The following is a 16,295-nucleotide window of genomic DNA, read 5'->3' as shown; positions in this document are numbered from 1 at the left end:
ACTCAACTAATATTACGGACGTACATGCTCTTGCTGATTCGACTTGCATTTGTATTTTTATCGACATAATTTTTATTACAATTGGTTCTCCTACCTTCTCCTTGCCAATGTCAATATTCTCCTATCTTCCAAGTTGATGAGGAGTAAAAACTAAATTATACTCCCAGTTCCAAACAATAATTTTTCTTTCATGACTAGGTGTAGTCTTTCTTTGCATATTACCATTTTAGAGAGAAGGTGGATTGGGGATGCAGGTGTTATAGTTGTTTGTTATTTCATATGAAGTAATGGTGAAAAATTCCATTAATCAGGTGAGTATAAGTAACAATAAAGAAAGCAAGAAAAATGAATAATTTATTCAGTAAAATTTGTGCAGGTGAAAAGTTAAAAAAATATTTCTTTTGTTATAATCTTAGTCTTTGTTTTTTTTTTTCGGTTCTTCCTTTTTTTTTTCTATTGATTTTTTTTTTCTCCACCTGAGCATGAAGTGTGACAAATTAAGGTAAGTTGTTGCTCGCTGACCTTAGATTTAACATAATTTTCCAATTATTTTTAATCCAAACTTTTTCATTTTATTTGACATAATGTGTGATTTTTTTTTTTTTTTTTTTCCCCCTTCAGGCTGAAAAATTATTTAAACAATCTTTCAAATTAGCAGAAATGAATTACAAAAAGTCTCAACATACGTGTCAGCAGAGTCCGTCACACGAGGCGCAACACCGTAAGTATTAGCTTGTATGGATTGGATATGGTTGTTTTACTCGTGGACGATTCAGATCTGTCCAAAGTGATCAGATGATGCAGCTTTTCACTGCTTGTATATCTATGAATTTTTATACTCAGAACATTACACAAAACATTATACAGGAGTGAGACTTAAGTTTGGAAGTTTTACTCAGAGATCTACTCCGACTCAAAATGATACTACTTGTTAGGATTTAATCTATGTGTAAAATAGAATCCGTTCTGTGTATCACATGAAACTGCACTCAGTGGTCTACACCAACATTTACATTTTGAATAAGTTTAAAGCAAACACAATGAGTAAATAATTAAAGATAAAAAAAACTTCAAGCAGACATGCTTTTACCAAAATAACTGGATAACTTTATAGGGTTTGATATGCTGTAAAGCAAAACAAATCAACTATGATTAACAGTAAATAAGAGCCAATGACTTCTCACAAAGGCACTCTTAAAATAAAATTCGAAATGGTACAGTACTCATTGGTGGGGAGAGGAGTGCTCTTTTCAGTTTTTAACCTCCTCAAAATAGAAAACAAGAAGTGTTATTAGAATAGGTGTTTTGTTTGGAATACTTTTTTTCAACTGTTTCACTTTGTTTTAAGCATGCTTAATAGGATCTCTCTCTCCCTCTCTAATTAGCTGTTCCGTATTGTCCGGGAGTCATTTTAAAAATAAAAGTAAGACTTCCTATTTTTTTTTTTTTTTTACTCAAAAAGTTAGAGCTACAAAGATTTGAGTAGTACCATTAAAATGAGTGAGATTTTGTGCTCCAGAATTCATTTTTTCTACATAGTCACCATCATTTTCCGTACACTTTTGCCAGGAATTCAATTCTGCTTCTAATGCATACCTATGACAGAGATTGCTTTCTTATATTGCCGATAATATCTGCTTTCAAGTCATGAATGCATAAGTTCAGTCATCATAGCAATTCAATTTGCAATCCGCTTTGATCCATTCAGGTGGAATAAAAAATAGGAGGCACTTCTTTTGGAATACCCCTTGTACATAAAAATGACAGATCAGTCATATTGTGATTTAATGTCAATTTCGAAGCAAAACAATCTTATACATGTTTCTGAAGAAAATTATCATCAATCTGAACTAATTAAGATAATTTTTTGGTGTATATGATACATGTTTATATAATGTCACATCCTAAATATGTCTCTAAAAACATAAGGATCTTGTTCATTTAGTCTTTTAGTATTTTAACTATAATAGCATTCAGGTTGTTCACATGCATTGTGGAAATTTTTAATAACGTTGCAAAGTTTCCAGGTGTTTGCTTTGGGATAAACGTTGAACTTTTTAATAAATTTTTTGCTTTTAAACTCTATACAATAAATAAATAAAAATTTCATTAAAATTTATAAATTTATTTCATGATTTAATGTTTGTATGATTAGTTTCTAAATGTCCGGCTAGACTAATCAATAAAGAGTCACAAACTTACGGATTTTATTATTTTTGATTTTCTTGTAGGCTGATTCTATGCAAGTGCATTTCTACTCATTATTGATTATTGATATATATGAATCAACTCAATAATTTCTAAGTCGTAGTTAAGCTAAGACTAATGTACTTTTTTTTTCATCTCTCTGGTTCAATGATAAAAATGGTTAACTTTCCATACAAGTTTTTTTTTCTTCTAATATGACTTGGCAGAAAAGCACTAAAAGCATGTGCATTTCTCACCTGTAAATAAAAAACAAAACTGACTTTTGATAATTAATAAAATGCTACGATTCAAAAAGTTTGATTGAATCATCATTACTTTACATGTTTACATATGTCAAACAGCTTTTAGAAATTTACTTTCAAAATCCAGGTCATTATTTATCCTTCTTTCTCTCAAGTCCATTTTACCTCCTGTTTCCCTTGGCTTTCCACTGTGAACTGGATCTGCTATCTTACTGACTTAAGTATCATTATCCAGTTTTTCAATGTGACTATACCATCAAAGTCCTATTCAGCACACATTTACCTCTACTGTCCAGATTTAATCTTCCTCTAAAGTCATCAGAACTAAATCTTTAAGACACACATTACAACTCTATATCGTTCTTGTATCAGCTCTCCATGCAATGCATGTCCGTGACCTTCACTGGCCAGGTTTCACTTCCATACATTATCATACTGCATACATGGGCCTGATAACTTTCCTTAGTTGACATTGATAATGCTCTGCAGGTTAACAATGGTAGAAGTTCCTTCAACTTAAATCCATTCCCGCTTAACTTTTGCGATCATCTTATATAAAGCATGCTAATCACGTAGCCATTTTGGTTTTCATTTTCATGGCTAGTATCTGCATTGGGATGAGTTGATCACTACAGATAACAAAGGGCATTTGAAATATTAATATAACAATTCAACAATGATGTGTAGAGATACATCAGTTTAGAAACTAGCCTATCAAATAGCTTTGCACAAAGCGAACACAAAGACACAATTTGTAGAAGGGAAGAATAAGCAATTATCACTCTTTTGACCTTGCCTCTGGCAGACAGGTGTTAACACTAACTTCCCCTTTTCCTCTTCTGTCTGTCTCTCTTTTTCCTTTGTTTTCCCTGGTGACACGCGACAGTGAGGACGTGTACCACACACTCTGAGTGTGCTTTGCACACACACAAACTGATTCTGTAATGAAATGAACTTTTGTGTACTATCCAGCCTTATTGAGGTATTTGCCAAACATTGCAAAATCATGAACAAACAAACTCTACAATCCATGAATTACCTTGGTAACAACATTAAACAAAATATTTAATCTCATTTCACACATGATCAGCAGAGATCAACAGCACGCATGCACACACGTATGCACGGACACACATGGTCTTGCACATTTTTCACTAAAAACTATGGTCTGTAAAAAAATGTGTAAGTATTCTTGTTTTAAATAAATACAGTTATATAAACTCAGTATCTATTTTTATTAATTTATGTCATCAAACACAACGCATACCACAACAGATGTGTCATATATATCTACTTCAGACCTTTAATTAACAGACAATTAAGCCTACCTACATGCTAGGGTTTTCTTGCCAACTGCCTATTTCAAAGTTCTTTAAACTGACACGTGATCTGTTTGACCAATCACTGATTAATATTTATCAGCTCTCAACATAAGTCCCTGTCGTTAGTGTCTAGTCTAAAAACAGTCCCTACATACCAAAAATCTCTGTCAATTCTGATCCCATCCAGTCTGCTATTTGTATTGTCTGTTTGCATTGTTTTATTTTATGAAATTCTTTGATTGGATGCTCACTTCCATGTGAAATGGCTTCTTTAACTTATGGAATTCTATTATCTTGAGAGTTAACTTTAAGTCTATAACAATTCCTGCATCATAACCTGTCAGTATGCTTAGTTTGGTTGAAATGATGGTAGAAACTGAGAAAAGTTTATTAAGATTGAACTTAAAAACGACTGTTTGAGTAATCTGGGAAGCATCCCTGTTCTGTTGTGATCTGCAGAAATGTAGTTCTTGGAGAAAAAAAAAATTTATTCATGGAAATTCTTGGTTTAAGATACAGAGGAAGAAAGGAAGTTCCAGTGGTTGTTGTGAGACAAGTTTTGTTGTGAATGAAGAGAACCATAAATTGGAGCTTGATAGAACACCTACCATGACTGTTAATAAACAGTGATGGAATTGGGTGATAGAAACTGTATAAAATGGGGGGGGGGGTCAAATTACATATAGTGAGAATGGACGATAGAAACTTGGTACGTGATGTGTAACTTTGTGAATAAATTGCCAACTATGGCAAATTAGAACAATTTAAATAAAATTTTTTTTCAAACTTAACTGTCCAAAAATTTAGGAATATTTTAACATGCATTTTGTATGATTAAAATACATAGTAAAAAAAATGAACTAGAGAAACCTTTAAATCAACTTTGGTATGAATACACATTACTTGTGACAAATAAAATAGGAATCTATATAAGATTTATAGTTTCAAAAATAAATGCTGAAAATTCCATCAAAATTTCATCCCCAAGATTTGATAATTTTTTTAAGAATTGGTGTCAGTTTGTTTGCATTAATGCACTTTGAATCACAATAGAACTTTCTTTTTTTGCTCTTTTTATTCTGATATGTATTTATAAAAGATATCTAAAGTATGTTTCTTCATGTCAATTTCTATTGATCCAGTTTCAGTTCCCTGTTGGTTTATGAAATATTTTTCTGGTTTCTCTATTATTTAATGTATATAAATCAGCTTTCTGTTTTATGTGGGAGCAACTGTTTTCAGACAAAACTGGTAATAAATGTATGCTTAATGCATCTAGAAGTCTTCTTAAAATAACAGAACTATTTTTTAAATATTTATTAAATCCATTAAAAATAATTTTATTTTTGTATTCTTTTCAGGACGAGACACAAATGTGATAGTTTATATAAAAAGGCGTCTTGCCATGTGTGCTCGGAAACTTGGTCGGACCAGAGAGGCAGTGAAAATGATGAGAGATGTAAGGTTTTAATCACTTGTGATGTCTTAAAAACCAAGATTATTTTCAGATGTTTTTCTTAGTCCTCCTTTCAGCAATATAATGTGTAAATCATTGTGTACAGTGCTCAGATGCAATACATCCTCTCGATTCAGATTATTTGAGTAACTATTCTCATTTTGTTATTTTTACAACATTTCAACTGATGTAAGCTATGATGTAAAATAGATCCATGATTCAACAGATAAAGCCATTGAATAACAATAAGATCCAGCCTTGGAGGTTGATGATTCAATCCTGACTACAAGTGATAATAGTTAACTATATTATAATCGCCCTTTTATTAGACCATAGCTGATGGAATAAGATTAATCCAGTTAAAAATCTTTACAGATTCCCAAGTTAGGCATAAAGATTCTCAATATTGAAAAAATATACCTGAAGAAGGCTGGATATTAGATCAACTAAAACATTGGGAAAATTACAACTGAAATGAGAATAATAGGAGATATAATACAAATTATTAATCCCTTTCTCAAGTTTTGAAATGCGTCTTGAAATCTATGGAAACATTTTATATGGAAGAATAAAATCGGTAAAATGAACAAGAAATTAGCCATAATTTGGAATTTGAGTTTGTTTTTATGCAACAAACATTCGTTAATTGCAATTTTGAACTGCCGATTTCAAAGTTCTTTTCTTTAAACTGACAAAACAAATCTTAAGTTTTTTTACTCCTTTTTTTTAAAGTTCTTTGTTAACCTTTTAATTTGACTTAATCCAAAAAGTATTTCTAAAAGCATAATATAATTTTTTGTTCGTTTGTAATATTTTAATAGATTTCACTTACCAAATTGTTTATATTTTTTTAACCTTTCACCACTCGATACTTAAACTTTTTTCATTTCAGCTAATGAAAGAATTTCCTATGATGAATTTATTTACAATCCATGAAAATCTTATAGAAGCTTTATTAGAATTACAAGCATATGCAGATGTCCAAGCAGTTTTGGCCAAATATGATGGTAAGTTCAAATTTCATTGCATTTCATTATTTGCCCCTTATTAATGAATGCGAGTTGTTTGCTTATTGACAGAAATGCACCATCATTAAACAAGAAATAGCTGGGTTCTTGTGGAAGGGGCTACATCTCTTTGCCTTTCCTGCCTTTCACACTTTTTCTTACAAAGTTTAAAATCTTTACGATTTTGACATCAAACAATTTCAATGTTTTTTTAGAATAAAAGGTAAGAATTTGATAGCTTTAGTTGTTTTATTAAAGAAAGCTTTCCTACTCACTTTCATCTTAATTTCCTTTCTCCTAATATTTTTTTATTCAAATTAATCAAAATATATATAATAAAATGTTATGGCTTGCAATAAGCCACAGAGAAAATAGAACAATGGAATAGAGTTTAAACAAGGTATTACTGGAACATCAACATAAAAAGGTTACAACTGAAAAGAGTAGTAAACGTCACCGAGCAGGCGAGGGTCGCTCTAGTGTTTAATCCACACCTGGGATCAAAAGGTCTATGGTTTATATAATGGATAGAACAGTCCATTTGGAGGGTGATTCCCCCCCCCCCTCCTAAGCTGATTTCCACGGTTGTGAAAATCAGTATTTCTTCCTTTTGGGGCAGACCACCAAGGGGTCTGTGCGCTTCCTCTTTCTGCCGGAGCGTCTCGGTTCTGACATCCCTTTTAGAGGGTCTATGTCAAAACAGTCATACAGTTTCAATCGCCTCACTGCCGTCCTGCGGTGCTTCTTCTTGATCGTGCGCTGTTCCCAAAAAAGAAACATTATTTCTAAAATGCCTAAAATACACGTTATTTCCGCTGTTAAACCGTTTCGTTGGCATTGTAGAGGTTCTGTTGTGTACTATGTGTTTGGGTAGCAGTTTATCAAATACGGATTTTATTTTCCGTCCAAACATGATTTCTGCTGGGGATCCCGCATCTGGTTTGTTCGGATTTCTCGTGATTCTGTAAACCTGCAGAAATTGCTGAAGGGCCTTTTCTGTCGGTGTACCGGACGCCTTTTTTAATGCCCTTTTAAGCGTATCGACGAAGCATTCGGCCTGGCCGTGGCTTCTGCCGTGGTACTGGGCTGTCGTAATATGCTTGACTTGATACGTCTCGCAGAATTCTCTAAACTCTGTCGAGGTGAACTGTGTAGTGTTGTCCCTAACCAGATAGTCTACAACCTTAAACCAAACAAAAAAAATTCCAATAAAAAATTTGTCGTTGCTGCCATGGTCGGTTTTTTGCATCTTAGCACCTCTGGCCATTTAGAGTAAGAGTCAACTACTATCAGGTAGTAAAAATCATCCACAGGTCCTGCATAATCGATGTTGATCCTTGGCCATGGTTGTTCAGCCTTAGGCCAAGGTTTATATGTTATCGGTGGTGTTTTTGCAGCCAAAGCACAGCCTTTGCATCTGTTCACCATGTCGGTAATATCTTGATCCATAGCTGGCCAATAAACAAAACTTCTCACTAGGCTTTTCATTCTGTTTATTTCTGGATGCCCCATGTGAAAATCCCTGAGAATTCTTTTTTGAAGGGTTTGGGGGATGACAACCCTTTCACCATATAAAAGTATTTCGTCGCAACCAGAAAAAAATGTCTGAACTGGTGTCAACCATTGCTAATTTCTGCTTCGTAGTTTAAATGAAATTGTCATTTAGAGATTCTGACTTAATTTCCTGAAGTATGACCAGCAGTTCACTGATAATATTGTTTATCATGGTTTTTACATTACTATTAATACGTAGTGGTGCGATTACTGAATCTTCAAGAGGTTCCATTTTGGCAGGAGTCAGTCTCGATAGACCGTCTGCATGGGCTAGTTGTTTTGAGGGGAGAAATTGAATTGTAAAATTATAGTTCAGTAGAATAGTTCCCCATCTTAATAGTCAGTTCGCAGTGAATGTTGGAAGTCCTTTTTTTGATCCAAAAATGGATATCAACGACTTATGGTCGGTTTGTAGAAAAAAATGTCTTCCGTACAAGAACCAGTGGAATTTTGAAACTGCAAATATAATTCCTAGGGCCTCTTTCTCAATCTGAGAATAATTATTTTCCGCTGGTAAGAGAGTCCGTGATGCGAACGCAATAGGCTGTTTCAAGCCATCCGGCATTCGATGTAGCATGCACGTCCCGACGCCATATTGACTAGCGTCGCGAGCTACTATTATGTCCAACTGCGAGTTGAAATGCGCTAGGAATAGTTTTGAAGTAAGGATTCTTTTTATTTCTTGGAATGATGTCTGGCAATCTTCTGTCGACTCCCAAGCCTTATCCTTTTCAGCAATTCATTAAGTAGTCCGCGCAATTTGTGCATATTTGGGATGAACACCTGGTAATAATTTGCCAAACCTAAAAAACTCTGCAATTGAGTTATGTTTACTGGTTTTCTTTAATAGCGGTCGCCCTATCTGGGTCTGGGCGTCTGCCATCTTTATCGATTATTTGACCCAGGTATTTAATTGTTTGTAAAAAGAACTCGCATTTATCTGCTTTGATCTTAAATCCATAATCTTGTATTCAACTGAATACTTGTCTGATATGTTTTTGATGTTCCTCCCTGCTTTTGCTTGCTATGATAATGTCATCAAGATATGCGATTGCGGTGTCCAAGCCGGACAGCATAGTATCCATTACTTGCTGGAACATTGCGGGTGCCACCTTGATACCAAACGTGAGTCTTTCGTATCTGTACAAACCCCGATGAGTGTTAATACAGAAGAGGTTAGCGCTTTTGTCGTTTACCAAAATCTGTAGGTAAGCGTCGCTTAGGTCGATCGCGATGCCTGCTTCGATATTTCTTGCATCTTTTTTTTTTTATAATTTCTACTTTTTGACAATTCTCAGTCAATTTTTGAAGTGTTAAGTTCGGTTCATTTTCTGATTTTGTAAGAACTCTGCGCCTGATTTCCGCATCTTTTCCCAAGGTTACCCTTGCGCAAACACAAGACATTTAAAATTGTCTGCTGTTAGTTCAGACAACTTAAAATCATCACAGTGCTTGTTCACTACAGCTGCGTAGGTGGCAAAATCGTCATTATCGTCTTTTACCACATTCAAACATCTCCAATGCTTATGGAAAAGACGTTTTCAGCGAGAAAAGTTCTGTTAACAAATTTACTGTCTAATTGAATGATAAATCTACTGTTTTCTGAGGCAAGATGTAATCCACGAATTTATCATGTTCAGCCATTTCCAATTTTCTTAGAAGTCTGGTTTTCTTTTGATCAGACCAGTTGCTGCAGTCAATATTAAAAAAATCTTCATAACGCTGAAAATACGCTGCAAATGATTTTTCCTCTTCCTCGTATTTAAAATTGTTTATCGCGGTCCATATTGTATTCTGAGAAAATGCTGAATTGCTTTCCGCGTTCACATTATTTTTAACAATTTCTGTAAGTAATTCCCCTGTTCGTAATTGACGTTCGGCTAACTGTTTTTCAGTTCGTATTTGACATTCCACTAACTGTTTTTGCAATTCCTTTTGCTGTTGCTCAAATCGTATTTGATGTTCAGTCCAGTGTTTTTCGGATTGTGACTGACGCTTTGCAGCATCGATATGCAACTTGGTCAAATGTTCCAACGCTACTTTCAATTCGTCCATTTTGCTTTGTCAGCATTAGCAATTTCAAAACATTCGCTGAATTTTACAAAACCATTTTATTCTTTCTTATTTCTTCCTCCAGACTATAAATGAACAGAAAAAAAGCATAAATATATAAAAAGTTCATTGTCTAAAGCAAAAAAAATCAAGTGTATATTTTTCTCCAGAGAAAAAAAAAAAATAACTCCCGATTTTAGCAGCGAAAACCACAAGTGACAAATTCTTTTTCCAAAAGTATCAAAATTTACCTTTCTAAGTTGCGACGAACCTTTTTCTTTTTGCAAAAGTACAGCGCTATCTTTGAAAGTTGTGACAAACTTTTTTCTTTTCAACTCTTTTTTTTTTTTTTTTTTTAGTTACCATGAACCTTTCAGTTGCAAGTGTTATGTTAGACATTTCCTTAGGCTTGATAGCATTTGACGTTGTTAGTATTTTTAGAATACTATTTTAATGCGAGTATTTTTTTTTTCAATGTCGTTATTGGTTTCGATTTTAGTATGCTCCTTGAATCCAATGTCGTCAGTGTTTAGTTTGTTAGAACACTGTTTTTAAACGTGAGTACGTTCTCTGAATCCTATGTCGCCAGTGTTATGGCTTGCAATAAGCCACAAAGAAAACAGAACAACGGAATAGTTTAAACAAGGTATTACTGGAACAACAACGTAAAAAGGTTACAACTGAAAAGAGTAGTAAATGTCACAGAGCAGGCGAGGGTCGCTCTGGTGTTTAATCCACACCTGTGATCAAAAGGTCTATAGTTTATATAATGGATAGAATAGTCCATTTGGAGGGTGATTCCCCCACAACATTAAAAATAATCATAAAAATCAATCAAATTTTTTTTCATTATAAATAAATTAAAATCATTACCATTTTTCTTATTTGTAAATTTACCTGTTTTCTTTTTTTTGCTCCAAAACTTCAATACAAGTTGACAGAATTGTAGGCCACATGACAATACCAACTGATGACAATACCACATCCCACACAACTAACTGAAGTGATGTTTGACTAGTAAAAAATGTTTTTTTATTTTATAAAAGAAAAATATTTTTACCATTTATCACTTAACTAGGAGGGAGACCCGACATTGCTTGAGATTGAATGATGATCAACTAATGCTTCACACTCCTATAGTTTATTGTCATCGAAATCGGTGAAATCGCCTATTTTTTTGATCAAATCGATTGATTGCCTGCTCTACTTTGGGGCCCATTGTGGTGCACCAAGAGGAAGCTTCACATGTCTCCCTGCAGTGACTTAATTCACAATACATCGGGCGAGACCGGCAATCATCGGTGACAGGCAAGCGGCGTAATAGACGCAGACTAAGGAAAAAAAAGCTAAACAAACAACAAAAAAAATACAAATGCAAATTATCAAAAAATAACAAAAAACCTACCTTATATAAAGCAAATATGTTTATTTAATCTATTTTAGCATTTATTTATTTTTTTTTATTTTATTTTATTTTTTTTTTGCAAAATATTTATCAACAGCAAGTTATTTAAATATTATCTTCAAGAAAAGGTTGTTTAACCGTATAAATGTTAGGTTTAAGTACAATTTTTTTGTTTTTCTTTAACTGTAATTTTTTTTTTCTTGTTTTTTATTTTTTTTTCAAGTCAGGTTGGTTTTTTTTTTTGGTTTTTTTTTTAAAGTGAGGGGTGGGGGAGGTTACACAAAAATAGAAAAACATGTTGTTTTTTTATGGTTGTTAATTGCCGGTGGAAGAACTTTCTTGAGATGTGGATATTTCCTGTTGTTTGTTGTACCCGGCAGAATATATTTTTTTATTATTGGAAGGAGGATTTTGGCATTTCGATTTGGCACGGTGACCCTCCTTGTCTGTGATGTCATAGCCGCCGAAGACCCAGAGCGGTTCAAGGATTCTCCCTACGTTATGTTTTCTTCAGTTGAATAGAGATTCATCAATTTCTACAGTGTGCCCTGGGTCTCCTATCTGCTGGGGATTCCTCAGGAAATACTCCTGACAAATTTCTCTCAGAAAGTTAACGATCCTCTGCGCAATGATACCCATTGTCTACATTGTCTATTGGTATACCGCCAGGAGAAGCCATCCTTTATGCACAATCTTTTTTTTTTAGTAACCATTTGTGTTTACAATTGGTGCACCTCATTCTTTGGGAAAGCAATTTCTTTTCCTGACAATATGAGATTGTCTGCATCGACGTTTCCATTTGTTTTTCTAGTATGCACAGATTTATTTCCTTGCCTGTCATTTTTTTGTTTGGCGAGTTTGTCAGCTTTTTTGGGTTCAGTCGATTTCTTCCAATTCGAATGTCGTCTGCTTTCATTTACATATCGCTTTTTCATTGACTAATCAAACTCACAGAAATTGAAATACAAAAAAAAAGAAAAAAATTCAAAATAAATAAATCATTAAAAATAACTAATCATAAACTAAAAAATTACTAAAAACATTTAAAAAAAAAAAAAAAACTTTTTAAAGTCGAATTAGCGTTTCAACATTTGAACAACGCTCGGCTGACACTGATGATTGCCGGTCTCACCCGATCCGAGCTTGACAGGAAATCACAAGAATTCGGGTCAAATTATGCAAAAGTACCAAAAATTTTTATGTATAATGGTTTGAATGAAAGTTTCAAATGAAAAAGTCGAGTATCATGGTGCAATTGTACTCTAAACAGAAACATTCAGTTCAAACACACCCCTTTCATATCAAAGAATCTACTATTGATTTTATGTTGGGCCTTTCAGCTTGTGTGGTAATAAAATTTCTCAAATGCACTGATGTTAGGCTGTGTAAGGTGTTAACTTTGGTCAAAATCGCCTATTCTCTCTTTCATCAGATTATTTTGATTGTCGATGACATTCTGATAGAAAACCTATCTAAGAACACTGCCAGATACATAAAGTACCTTTGTGAAATTTCATAAAAATTGGTCCAATCGTTTTGGAGTCCATAGACACAAAGTTTCTTTTATTGTTAGAAATTTTTTTTTATTTCTAATGCGCCTCTCTTTTCTTGGTTCCTTGTTATCCAAACAACTTGGTTAATTTTGAGAAAGAATAACACAATAAAATTCTTGTATTTAAAATAACATATATTTACTAGTAAAGGTTAAAGTTTCCAAAACAGTTGTTCTGGAGGAGTTTCTGTTTGTTGCAGAAAAAGAGAGTAATTTCTGAGAAGTGCTCGCTGTTAATCTTTTTTTTTTCTTTTTTTATTGTTGCAAGCAACTCCAAGTAATAATGGGTAATTTGCATAAGTGGCTTTATGCAAATTACCTTACAAAGTTTGAGTACAAATAATTTTAACATTATATAATAGAGATTTATAAAATGAATCTGTACAAGTTTTTTGATTTTTTTTTTTTTTTTTTTTTTTTGTAACATTCACCAGTAAATGGTTACTTTTTTCATTTCTTCGATGTCAACTAAATGTTTGCTATACTTTTCATATTTAGATTAGTATTTTTGTTCATTTAATCGAACACTCCTTTGGATAAAACTTGATCAGGCTGTCTAATGCATCTGTGTTTGTAAGGTTATCAAGAACTCATTATTTTGATCATTTTTATTGTGGTAAGAAAATTTTCACTAAGGGAGCTAGATCTTAGTTTTGTTTGAATAAATTGGTAAGCAATTTTTAAAAAGAAAATTTTCTTTTTGCCGATGAAATTTACATTTTTCGGTCCAATAAACAACAATAGTAATTAACAGACAAGTAATTCTTGTCTTTTCTGTATAAAGATTAATCCCTCCTTTAAGTCATTCTTTGATCAGAACTAATGTTAACGATTTATGTAAGAAAATATTGTAAAGGGAAATAACTTTTAATCTTGCATAGTGACTGCATCATTCTTTTATTCACAAACTTGTGAAAGGTTTTTACGATTTTTACATTTATTCCATTTCATAACGCATTATTTCTGAATATTCAAATGTTTTCTGATATGTTGTTATTGTTGGCTGCAATACAAATGCTAATTAAAAGTTAAAACCAGGCTGTTGATTTGTGTCAGCTATATAAATATTTTTCATAAATTAAAAAAATCGGCAGAACTAGTTTTATCTCCAAGTTTTTTATAAACCAATTTTATATTCAAAAATAGATTAATTTTTGTTTTTTTTTTCAAAGCAAAATACCATTCTAACTTGCTGTAAAAAAAAAAATAATTCAATTGATAACTTTGTGAACCATATTTAGAAAGATTATTTTCTTTCTTTTCCTGTAAATATTGTAATAATAGGACTGCAAGAAATTCAAGTTTAACGAATCTATCAATGTCACATAATGCCCAGTTGGCTGTAAATATGAATTTCTTTTGAAGACAAAACCAAATCAGTTTATTTTTTGTGGTCCTCATTGTTAAGTATGATTCCAACTGTATTAGCATCCATTTTTTATTTTCCTCTCTTTAACATGGCTTGATTAAAGTTATTGCCATGATCTTTTATTTTTTTTAATTTTCAGATATCAATTTACCAAAATCAGCAACAATTTGTTACACAGCAGCTTTGCTAAAAGTCAGAGCAGTTGCAGACAAGTAAGTATATATTTTTTTTATTGTTGCTTTGTGTTTCAAGTTTGTGGATCAAGTGTATTTTTTACACTGCAATCATTCTACTAGCTGAAAGGAATAGATTTAGCATTATACTATATGTGATGTCACTCACATTTGATGTCTTTCAAGATGTAAATGAAAACATTTTTAAAATGACTTTGCTTAAAAAACACTTTTCATTTAAAGATTATAAAGAAAATAATTTTATATTTACTTACAAACTATGATGTTTTCTATTACAGACCATTTAATAGCACAAATAAAACACAACTAGAGATCTATTGACAAATGTTTCGAATTTCATAGATTTTTAAGGAAATGAAGTGAATTATAATTGAAAATAAACAGAATGATATTATGAACCATACCTGAGAATAAGTAATTTCCTTAAAAAATCAACAAAATTCAAACATTTTCAATAGGCATCTGGCCATACTTTTCAGTTGCACCATGCAGTAACCTGTAATATAGACTGTGATGATTCAAACAGATGAATACTTTCAAACAAATAAATGTAAAAATGAAGAAAAAAGTCTTTATTTTCCTCTTGTTTTTAAATTGAAATCTTACTTTTTTTTTATTTAAAAGTTTTTTATTTATTTTTAAAGATTTTCTCCAGATGTGGCTTCAAAACGAGGCCTCAGCACGGCAGAAATGACAGCTGTTGAAGCAATACACAGAGCTGTGGAGTTTAATCCTCATGCACCAAAGGTATGAAAAGAATAAAATAAGTTTACATAGTGTGAATGGATATCTAATTTACATGATGATCTTCTAAAGTAGATTTTAAAAAAGTTCAAAAAATTTTTAAATAAAATATTTGCATTTAAAGGATGCGAGTTTGTATAATTAATTTAATGAGATGATTGAAAGTTGAAGGCGTATGCATTTTGTTTTTTAATTTCTTGATATGCTCAGAATGTACATTTGTACATTGCAAGCATACTAGAATATTTTGATGTCCATCTTTAGTTCAGGAATGATTTGAAATTTTGATAGATATTACGTTTAAAATAACCCCAGAAATAAGTCCCATGAGTTTGAAGCCCATTCAGCTGCATGTACTTGAATGGCAATAAAACAAACTGTGAGCAATTTGTGACTGAAACTTGGACAAGTCAGACATAGTGAAGTTTATTTGTACCAAATATGGTTACACAAAAGAATATTCATTTTATTAATGATTTCATGTGTGACATTTGGATGGGAGAGGGGGTGGGTCACCTTGTATTTCCTTTTTTATTTTGGGTACTTCTTCATAATTGTACTGCCATGAAAATACTTCAATACTCATCATGACTAATATATTTGGTTTAACATCATTTTTCAACACTTTTTTTACTCACATTCACCCCTAACAAGGCATATTGCTACTTGGACTTAAGGGGCTACTATTTGGAACCATGCCTAGGAAAGATTAACAAGATGTTGGTTTACATTACATTTAAACTTCTGCATATCAGTACAGTCAGGGAAGCAGGAATGGAATGCCAAAGTCTAGCTGTTTGAGGGAAGAAACTATTAGAGTAGAAAGCGTTCTGGCATTTAGGGAACTCAACAGTGAAGGGGTGAGATTTTGTTGCGAAGTAGGTTTGTTGAGAATATGTATGTCGAGAAGGCACCAGTGCAACAAGTTCATCAGAGCACATTCTATTAAAATATTTGTAAAAGATGCTGAGAAATGCAACATTGCAGCGATGGGACAGGTGTTGGAGTTTAGCTGACAAAGTGGGACCTATTAGATTGAAAACTTTTTTGTACCCTATCCAAGAGGGAGAGGCTAGTGGTAGATATATCAGCCCAGATGTGACGATAATATTCCATGCATTGGCAAATGGTGTCCTTGTAGAGGTACAGGATACTCTCAAGTGTGAGTAATCTTCTAGCTTGATAGAGGG

General features: G+C 32.8%; 1 protein-coding gene across 11 annotated transcripts in view; it reads left to right on the top strand.

The window, feature by feature from the left end:
* LOC145252653 (suppressor of tumorigenicity 7 protein homolog) overlaps window positions 1-16,295 on the top strand; it is a 292,187-nt gene that overhangs the window by 259,481 nt on the left and 16,411 nt on the right. For all 11 annotated transcript variants that reach the window (XM_080112408.1, XM_080112410.1, XM_080112414.1 and 8 more), the window contains exons 7-11: window positions 622-721; window positions 5,134-5,231; window positions 6,121-6,235; window positions 14,307-14,379; window positions 15,006-15,108. In XM_080112408.1, the coding sequence (XP_079968534.1) occupies window positions 622-721; window positions 5,134-5,231; window positions 6,121-6,235; window positions 14,307-14,379; window positions 15,006-15,108 (489 nt within the window). The remainder of the gene's footprint in view (window positions 1-621; window positions 722-5,133; window positions 5,232-6,120; window positions 6,236-14,306; window positions 14,380-15,005; window positions 15,109-16,295) is intronic.

This window comes from Euprymna scolopes, chromosome 29 (genome assembly GCF_053919585.1).
Source record: "Euprymna scolopes isolate OS-2025 chromosome 29, ASM5391958v1, whole genome shotgun sequence".
Taxonomy (NCBI): Eukaryota; Metazoa; Mollusca; class Cephalopoda; order Sepiida; family Sepiolidae; genus Euprymna; species Euprymna scolopes.
Note: the sequence above shows the minus strand (reverse complement) of the source record. Positions and strands in the feature narration are given on the sequence as shown.